Raw genomic sequence first — 10,686 nt, forward strand, 5'->3', positions numbered from 1 at the left:
GTAAAGAGGTCATTATGATAGTGGTGGATAGGTTTTCCAAATATGCTCACTTTGTCGGATTGCCTCGAAAGTATTCTGCCGAGTTAGTAGCGAAGCAATTCGTGAGTTACGCGGTGAAACTCCATGGGATGCCCAAGAATATAGTGAGTAATCGAGATTCAATCTTCTTGAGGTAGTTTTGGACCATCTACTTTAAGTTGAGTGAGACCAAAATGAACTACAACCTTGCCCACCATCCCCAAACAAAGATGACCAATAAGGTGGTAGAGACGCACCTTCGTTGCTTCGTATGAGACCACCCGAATAAGTCGCACCACATTTTGCCATGGACAGAGTATGCCTACGACACGAGTCACTACTCTTCTATAGAGATGATTCCGTTTGAGGCATTGTACGAGTTTCTTCCCTCGTCTGTGGTTGCATATGAGCACAAGAGTGTTGCATCTTCCAAAGTGGACCACAATTTGAAAACGTGGGATTGGATTCTCGCCACATTGAGGCAGAACATCGTGAATGACCAGCAATGCATAAAGCAGATCTAGGACAAGTGTTGTTCCGATCAGGCATTTGAGGTAGGAGCTTGGGTGTGGCTAAAGCAAGGGCTTAGAGGTCAAAAGACTCTCTTGGGCCATGACTATTATAAACTCCTGCTGAAGTATTATAGGCCATACCGAGTTGAAGAGCGAGTAGGGAAGTTGGCCTATTGTTTGACACTCCCCTATTGTTTGACACTCCCCAAAGAGGTGAAGATCCATCTTGTTTTTCATGTATCTTGCCTCAAACCATTCCACGGTGAGCCTCCAGCAGTTGTGGATGTGCCCCATGATGAAAACCGTGATCCCCAACCTACCAGCATATTGAAGACTAGGAGGTTGCGAAAATATGATCGGATGATGCTGAAACATTTCGTTGAATGAGATCATGGCGGAAAAGACTCGAAAATTCGACATGAAAGGAAGTTCTCAAACTTTGGACCTTAAGGGTAAGGTGTAATGGAGCGTGGTAGAGCAATTACGGTCCAGGATCCAGGGAACACATTAAACCCATTGCTCCAAGATCCAATTGCCACCTCACGAAGTCAAGGAGCCGTCCCAAGTCAAAGTGAGGCCCAAAAAAGGTGATGTGGCTGCTAAGGTGATACCTTTCTATGAGAAAAAGTCAAAGGCCACATGTCTACACCAAGCTTGAAGGAGATGAAGACAAGTGGGGCACCAAATTGGAAAGAGAAGAAAAAAAGAAAAGGAAAGTTGGGGGTGCCCTCTACTTTTCAAAAATAGGGTGAGACGTTCCCCTCTCTTTTCCTACTTTTCAAAAAGTGTGTTAGGGTCTATGTCACCTAGGTACAAGTGTATATACGAGTATGGGTACAAGTACGAGTACGGAGGGTATGACACGATAATTCCAAAAATTGTGGGTATGAGGTCACGACTATATATATATACATATATATATATATATACATATATATATATGAAATATCACATAAATACATAATAAATTAAATATAATATAAATATATATGCTATATCTAAAATATATATTATATATTAAAAATATAAAGTTATAAACTGAAAATAGAATTATTAATTATAAATAAAATACTAACTTGTATGTACATTGGGTAAAATGACGTATTAGGGTGTCGATGCATGTCGACACGGGTACAAAGGGAAAAATGGAGTGCCTGGGGTACCATAGGTTCCAACTTAGGTATGTTTTATTTTGTTAGTTATTGATTTTGGTAACCGGGCTAAGGTGAGTAGGCCTAGTTAGTATTTTGTTAGGGAGGGACCCCAATCAGTCTTACTGACCCCCTTCCTAGTTTAGTTATAACTGTTAGTTAGGACCATGTTTTGACAATTAAAAGGTATATGAGTTTAATAGGTTAAATTTTACTTTTTGGATTGGAGTTGGACTCAAACCTAGGCCAAACATTATAAATAGAGGCCTGGGGACCTCCTTTGAGAACTTTTGCAATTTATGATTAAGAATTCTTTCTATCTCTCTAGCCGTTCTCTCTCTCTCTCTCTCCCCCCCCACCCCCCCTCTCTCCCTCTCGCGTGATGGCCAGGCCATACACTCTGGTTGGTCACCCCCTATGAAGAGCCCAAGCTCTTCCGTCCAGGACCTGCAGTCTTGGATTCCCCATTAACCTGGTTGGCGTGCTGCATTGCAAACTGTGTATTCTCGTTCCAGAACATGTGGGATACCTTCTCAACTTGTTGCGGACCCATAAATTTTTCCCATACTCAAATCTCAGCTCTTTTTAAGCCCCCACATATTTTCTAAAGCCTGAAACCCAAAATCGTCCCCTACCATTAGACCAGCTTGCGTGATTGACCTATTCTGGTAACTCCGGACCCTCAACAACCTCTCCCACAATCCAACACCTGTCTCAGGCCTTTTCATACGTCCCTAGACCTCCCAAGACTCTCTAGACCAGGCTTTGTGAATTCTGGACCTATCCTCTTAGTTGAACCCTTCTCCGAACTCAAACCGAATCTACTGAGCTAGCCGTTTTTCCTAGTTTTTTCTCGTATTACCTCGTCTGCCACAACGAGGAACCTCTGTTAAAATATGCTATGTATATATTTATATATATAGATTATGACACATACACATATATACTTTACGTATATATGTCTATGGGTCTATCTACATATATAAATATATGTATTCCCTTTGTAATACCCACTAGGGGTAAAACAGTCATTTTTCTATTTCACGTCATGTATATTTTTACACTTTCTTTTTCTTTTTTTTCTTTTCCCTTTTTCTTTTTACCTTGGAAAAGCCCCCCTTATGGGACGTTGGAAGGGCTCCAACGTCCCTTAGGAGCCCTTCCAAGGGTCCTCTCCTTGTGCCTATAAATAAAGGGGTTTTCCCCATTGTATTGTAAGCTTCTTTGAAGCATTCTTGAGTGGAATATATTTTTCCTCTTCTTTTATGTGTTTTGCCACTTTTGTGGTTTTGTTGTAATCTTGCCCATTAGTGGCTATTTATGTATGTGCCTGCTCTCTTGCTTGCTCTTAAAGATATCGCTCCTCTTATTCGGCACTTCATTACATGGTATCAGAGCCTTGGTTGTGAAAGCTTCATCGGATCCTCTCTTGTCAAGTAATATCTCTCCTCTCTCTTGCTTTCAAACTTTTTTTTTATAAATGGCCAAGAAGGATGCTAAAATTGACCTCTCATTTAAATTAAATGGGACCAATTATCGTATGTGGGTGGCCGCTATGGAAAATAACCTCAAAGGTAAAAAAACTTTGGGGTTATGTGTGTGGGACCATTCCAAAACCACAATTGAAATTAACCAAGTTTGAAGGCAACGAGGAAAAAAACATTAAATGAAGAAGAAAAAGAGAAAGCCGTTCTTGACTTCTCTTCAAAAATGGAAGATTGGGAAAGTGAGCATGCTAAAATTTTAGCATGGTTCATGAATAATGTTGAATTAAAAATTTGTGCAAATCTGGCAAAGTTCAAAAAGGCCAATGAAGCTTGGTTCTTTATGAAAGACATGTACACTCAAAGAGACCTTGCTAGGCATTTCTTCTTACAAGAAAAAGTAAGAGAAACCAAGCAAGGTGATATGAGTATTAGGGACTATTATAGTGCCCTATCTTCTTTATGGGATGAACTTGTTCTTCTCGAACCACAATGGGAAGGTAGTGCTATTGCCATGAGGCAAGAGCAAATGAAAAAGGAAAGATTTTTCCAATTTATTCATGGGCTTCGTCCCAAATTTGAGCAACTAAGAGGATCCCTCTTTCATAGGGCTTCTACTTCTTTAAGTGACATTTTGGCCGATTTATGTCAAGAAGAGACTAGTTTGGCTTTGAGAAGAGATGCTAATGAAGTTTATGCCGAGTCTAGACCCGACAACAATGTAAGACCATATAAACCACCCCATTTTTCAAAATACAATGGTGGTGGAGGAAGAAAAATTATTTGTCATAATTGTAATGAACCAGGCCATATTCGTCCGGATTGCCCCAAGTTCAAGAAGAAGGTGACTTCCGTTGGGGAAATTCCTCCAATCACCAATGAAGATTCAAAGAAAGATGGAGACATAAAGGAGTCCATCACTCAACTTACCGAAACTCTACAATAATTCATAAAGATGAACTCCTCTGCATCATCCTCTACACCTTCCACTTCCGGTGTTGCCATCTCATCCTTTCCATGTATGACCTCTTGGATTCTTGACTTGGATGCCTCCTTTCATATGACCCCGAATGCATCACTTTTGTCAAAACCAAGTCTCAATAAATTCAAATCATATGCTTCCACCGCTGATGGAACATCTTTAGATGTTGAAGGCATTGAAAATCTTGAGAAAACTTATGATCAAAACAAAGAATTTTTTGTTTCCAAAATACGAATTATTTCAAAACTTAACCTAAATCTTTTTTTCGTTTTTCAAATTACCGATTTTGAATATAATGTCTCTTTTTCACCTACCCATTGCTATGTGCAAGATCTCCGGTCCGGGAAGCGGATTAGGCAAGGCCATAGAAGATGAGATCTTTATTATATGGATTTTTTGTCTTTGCCATCCAAATCTTTTTGTAATGTTCAATCTAAAGATATTGAGACTTGGCACAAGAAGCTTTGACATCCTAGTATCTCCAAGTTGTATATCTTTCCTTTCTTGGAAAAATTTTGTAATACAAATACATTTACATGCAATGATTGTATTATTGGAAAAATTCATTCGCTTTCGTATTCACATAGTAATTTTGTGTCAAAAAGACCTTTTGGACTTGTGCATTCTGATATATGGGGACCGACACCCGTTATGTCCAAAGGAGGCTACTCTTACTACGTTGTTTTTATTGATGACTTTACTAGATATACATGGGTATATATCATTAAAAACCAATCCGATGCCTTCACTAATTTTAAAGAATTCTATGTTCTCATTCAAAATCAATTTCAAAACACTATAGCCATACTTAGATCCGATTCGGGAGGTGAGTACATGTCTAAAGAATTTCAAAATTACCTCAAATAAAATGGAATCCTACATCAACGATCTTATCCTAAGACTCTACAACAAAATGGTCTTGCAGAAAGAAAACATAGACATTTAATTGAAACTACAAGAACACTTCTTATCTCTAAAAATGTTCCTAAGAATTTTTGGGCCAAAACTCTTCTTACCGCAACATATCTTATAATTCGTATGCCCTTATCTTTTTTAAAAAATGTATCACCATTTGAAAAATTATTCAAAATTAGTGCAAATTTTAATAAACTAAGGATCTTTGGATGTAAATGCTTTGTGCTTGTTTAAGGACAAGACAAATTATCACCAAAAGCTCTTGAATGTGTGTTCATTGGTTATGGTGAAAATAAAAAAGGCTATAGGTGCTATGATATACAAAACAATAAACTCTATATGTCAAGAAATGTAAACTTTCTTGAAGAACAAAATGGTTTTGATATTCGCACATCTAAAGAAGACATTGATTATTCTTTCTTATTTGACTTAGCTCCTAGAACTAAGTCCTAAGATACAATTATTTGCGATAATTCTTATGATGACATTTTACATCATAATGATATGTCAGAACATGATGATTCTCAAAATGAGAACCTTAATGATATTAATGTATATACCCGGCGGTTAGGAAATGAACATCAATATGCCCTTGAAAGGTATTCTCAAGATTTCTCTTTAGAAGAACAAGTTGAAGACAATCAACTTAGGAGATCCTCTCGTAATAGTAGGCCACCACAAAAAAATGTGTCTTATGAATCATTTTTACCTAACTATAGGACTTGTCTCATGTTGATACACTCCTGTCATGAGCCTGTCTCATTTAAAGAAGCTAAGGATCATTCTCATTGGAAAAATTGAATTAGAGGCTCTTAACAAAGCCCAAACTTGGAGCATTATTTGCCAACCCTTTGGAAAAAAGGCAATTGGGTATAGATGGGTTTATAAAGTTAAAACCAAATGCGATGGATCTCTTGAAAGATACAAAGCTCGGTTGGTTGCAAAAGGCTACGCCCAAGAATATGAGATTGATTATGAAGAAACATTTGCCCCAGTAGCTAGAATGACTAGTGTGCGAACTTTAATTGCCTTAGCTTCTATTAAACAATGGTCGATATATCAACTTGATGTTAAAAATGTTTTTTTAAATGGTACTTTATGTGAAGAAGTCCTTATGGATCCTCCGCCAGGTCTTGAAATTGAACAAGGGAATATCCTAAAGTTAAACAAAGCTCTCTATAGTCTTAAACAAGCACCAAAAGCTTGGTACGATCTCTTTAGCAAAGTAGTTCTCGATAATGGTTTTTCTTCTTGTTATAAATTTGATAAATACATAACAATTTTGCTACTATATGTGGATGACATGATCATCACAGGTAATGATAAGAAGGGTATTGAATTTATTAAAAATGTTTTAAAATAAAATTTTGATATGTCTGACCTTGGTTTTCTAAGGTATTTTTTGGGAATTGAAGTTGCATACTCTCCCAAGGGGGTATGTCCTCTCTCAAATGAAGCTTGCCTCCGACATCATTACTCGGTCTGGGCTAACAGATGACAAGAAGGTGGAGACTCCAGAAGTGATCAACGCAAAGATGAGAGCCAGTGATGACACTTCTTTAGCAGATCTCACTCCTTATCGTCAGTTAATTGGGTCACTAACATATTTATCTATCACTAGGCTCAATATTTCTCATGCGATTCATAGTGCAAGCCAATTTCAGACTGCCCCTTCTACCATTTACATGGCTGCAATTATGAGGATTATCAGATATTTGAAAAGCACCATAACTAAATAATTATTCTTACCCTCCTCTTCACCTCTTTCTTTAATTGCTTATATTGACTCTGATTGGGGGTAACCCCGATGATCGTATTTCCACCACAAGTTATTGTGTGTTTCTTGGAGAGTCACTTATTTCATGAAGGTGTAAGAAGCAACATAAAGTATCTCTCTCTTCTACCGAAGCGGAGTATCGTACGATGACCACTACCACCACTGAGATTGTATGGTTGAGAAGTTTGCTTAAAGATATGGGTGTCTCATTCTTAACTCTTTCGAAGTTGTGTTGTGACAACAAGAGTTCTATTTACATTGCCAACAACCACACCTTCCATGAACGAACAAAGCACATAGAGAGACTGTCATTATGTTTGTGATGAATTCCTACGGGGCACCATTGAACTTCCATATGTTCCTACAGAATACCAATTGGCGGACTTCTTCACCAAAGCATTGCCATCGCCTCGTTTTTATTTTCTTCTTAGCAAACTGTCGGTGATCTCCCCGTGTGTTTGAGGGGGTGTTAAAATATGGTATATATATTTATATATATAAATTATGACACATACACATATATACTTTATGTATATATGTCTATGTGTCTATCTACATATATAAATATATGTATTCCCTTTGTAATACCCACTAGGGGTAAAACAATCATTTTTCTATTTCACGCCACATGTATATTTTTACACTTTCTTTTTCTTTTCCTTTTTTCCTTTTTTTCTTTTTCCTTTTTCTTTTACCTTGGAAAATCCCCCCCCTTAAGGGACGTTGGAGCCTCCAACGTCCGTTAGGAGCCCTTCCAAGGGTCCTCTCCTTGTGCCTATAAATAAAGGGGTTTTCCCCATTGTATTGTAAGCTTCTTTGCAGCATTCTTGAGTGGAATATATTTTTTCCTCTTCTTTTAGGTGTTTTGCCACTTTTGTGGTTTTGTTGTAATCTTGCCCATTAGGGGCTATTTGTGTATGTGCGTGCTCTCTTGCTTGCTCTTGAAGATATCGCTCCTCTTATTCGGCACTCCATTACAACCTCTACCCTCTTTCCCATCGTGTCAACAACCCTAGGACATGTGACTCACAAACTCCAAGGCCTAAGTTCAGCAGGTTCGATCCGCTTGAATTTGTTGGACTCTCTTTGACGTACCCGTTGATTGTGAATCCGGATCTTTCAACCAGGGCCTCTCCCGATTCCAACTCCGGTTCGACCTGCAATGACCTAAAAAAGTCTGAGGGTACAACACATGCTTAAGCTATAGGTTTTCCAGACTGTTATGTTTAAAATTTATTTGAAGCTTGCTACTTGTCAATATGATCGTGGAGGTTGCTTGGAGATCCCATAGCGCTAAAGGCTTACATATTCTGTTGACAAATATGGCAAAGGACATTTGCCTGAGAAAAATGTAATTTTAACTGGTTTTCACTGCAATTTTATCACTGCTAGCAATAGATTCGTCACAATTCTTGGATTCCAACTTAATGAGTGAAAATTAATTGTATCATCACTTTTCCTCTACTGAAAACTGCAGAGCCTTGTCTCAGACATGTTCTATTTTCTGAAGCTTTAGTTTTTGAAATGGACAATGCTTAGCTGCTTTCTTTATCATGGTAGTTCTGTGACTTGAGTCCTTTTAAGTGAGTGGTACCTGATCTTGGAAAAGGTTAGATATGTTGAAAATGGAAGTTGTGCTTTCTGACTTTGATCTTGTTGTTCATGGCTGACAGCCATATCTCCACGAGTCGCGGCATCTTCATGCAATGAAACGAGCCCGGGGATCTGGAGGACGTTTTCTTAACAAAAAGAAGCTTGAGGAAACTAGGGGTGCTGCTGATGGCCAGAAAATGTCCTCGGGAGCTGCACTACAACTTGGAAGCTTATCCGATTCTGAAGTTGTGCAGTCAGAAAATGGTGTTGCTAGTTCAGGAAATAGTGCTTCAGCAGCTTCGAGCTCTGAAGTCACAAGCATTTCTCCCCACGATCACCTGTTCCAACAACCCGATTTCCTTTTCCCTGGTTTCCACTCACAAGCTGGAGGGGGCATGCAAGTAAACGGTGTTGTACACCATGGTCCATTGCATAACAGATATCCCCTCTCCCGATAAGTCGCAGAGAGAACCATGGGCAGTTTGTGGGTGTTTGGCCAAGGCCAACAACCAACTGGATTGCAACATGTGTTCCTCCTGTCGTTGTCGGGTATTAGGCAATTCATCCTTGGCTGTGTTCATGCCTGTTCTTTTGGATGGTGCTTATAGGCAGCATAGACAAAAGGACAAGCTGAAACCTTATTAGTTGGAAGTGTAGAGTGTATGATTACTGATGCAGAAACTGGTTTAATCTTTTCGTGTTCTATAAATGACTATGGTGTGTAGTCAACACATTCTGCTGCTTCCATTGGAAATGCAGCGTGAATGGCTACTGTTGCATAAACTGGCTTTGATCTTTTCTGTATTCTATATGAATGGCTGGTGTCTGTAGTTATAACCTTTATGCTGCTTCCGCTGGAAATGTACTGTGAACGGTTGCTGTTGCAGAAACTGGTTTGATCCTTCTGTATTCTATGAATGACCATGGTGTTTGTAGTTTATATACTTTTTCTTCTTCCATGAAATCTGCTCTATTTTGTTAGGAATTATTCGTTGTTCTTTTTGTTTGGTGACATGTTTTTTTGAAATGCTCAACAATTTTCCAAATCTTCCCCATGCCCAAATTTGCAATTTTTTTGCTTTAAAAGGACCTTTTTACCATTTGCACAAATGTTTTCTCAAGATATACGCTGAAGTCAATTCCAAATATGAGAATATACAAAATTTCTACCAATTATGCAAATTTTTGCTTAAATATGCAATTTTTTTTTCAAATATGCGATTTTCTCTTAAATATCCCAACTTTTTCCTAAATACGCTATTTGTTTCAAATATGTGACTTTTATCTCTAGTATGAGAATATGCATTTTATTTTATGGAGGTTCGCACATGTGTAAGACATTCACAAATGTGGGAATATTTAGTAAAAGGAGGTTTGTATATTTTGAGGACATGCAAACAAAAAAAGTATGGCACAGAGGCCCCTTCAAAAACCATAGTTTTCAGTTTTTTTTTTTCACATCTTACACCATATATGTGATATATAAGGATGTATGAGTTTTGTTTAGTGGTAACTGACTTTTGGATTATTGAAATCGGACCTGGATACAGGTATTTGCGGTGATCCAAAATCAATGGCTATAAAAACAATCAATTTGTTTTTCCGGCTACATGATCTAATAGTTGAATCCCATTAAATCAAGCATGCTAAAAACATCTGACAGTTTAGATCTATCATAAAACACTTCAAACTATTATGCCTAACGGCGTAGAATGAGATATGAGAATTGAACATATTAGGTCCTCTTTTTTTCACTGGGCCCCATAGTTTTAAGTGTTTTATCATAGATCTGATCTGTTAGATGTGTTTAGCATGCTCGATTTAGTGGGAATCAGACTCTTTTTATGAGCCAGGAAAAATTGATGCCTTCATAGCCATTGATTTTGGATCACCAAAAAAATCTGAATTCAGGTCAAATTGGGGTGATCCAAAAGCTGGTTCCCACTAAACAAAACCTATAAATAACTTCTATGGTGTTAGATGTGAGAAAAAATACAAAAAGACTGATTTTTTAATGAGCCTAACATAGCAGAATGAGAAAAGGGTAGAACAAGCACATTACTCTCTCTCTCTCTCTCTATATATATATATAGTCACTAGAATATGAGAACTAATAATATGGGTATTCTCAACACTTTTTTTTTTGCAAATCTAACCATGTGGATGTGCTTGAATTGATGATAGTGTATTTTTAATTAAAAATGTTATTTTTGAATACTTAAATATTTATGAAGATTATGAGTCATTGATTTTA

At 37.8% G+C, this 10,686-nt stretch overlaps 1 protein-coding gene across 1 annotated transcript in view; it reads left to right on the forward strand.

The window, feature by feature from the left end:
- LOC149841109 (nuclear transcription factor Y subunit A-5-like) overlaps positions 1–9,344 on the forward strand; it is a 49,637-nt gene extending 40,293 nt beyond the window's left edge. Inside the window, exon 6 of the mRNA XM_090004669.1 lies at positions 8,513–9,344. Within this exon, the coding sequence (XP_089860795.1) occupies positions 8,513–8,890 (378 nt within the window). The 3' untranslated portion in view covers positions 8,891–9,344. The remainder of the gene's footprint in view (positions 1–8,512) is intronic.
- Positions 9,345–10,686: the final 1,342 nt, after the last annotated feature.

The sequence above is a fragment of the Nuphar pumila genome, chromosome 4, assembly GCF_984573655.1.
Source record: "Nuphar pumila chromosome 4, dmNupPumi1.hap1.1, whole genome shotgun sequence".
Taxonomy (NCBI): Eukaryota; Viridiplantae; Streptophyta; class Magnoliopsida; order Nymphaeales; family Nymphaeaceae; genus Nuphar; species Nuphar pumila.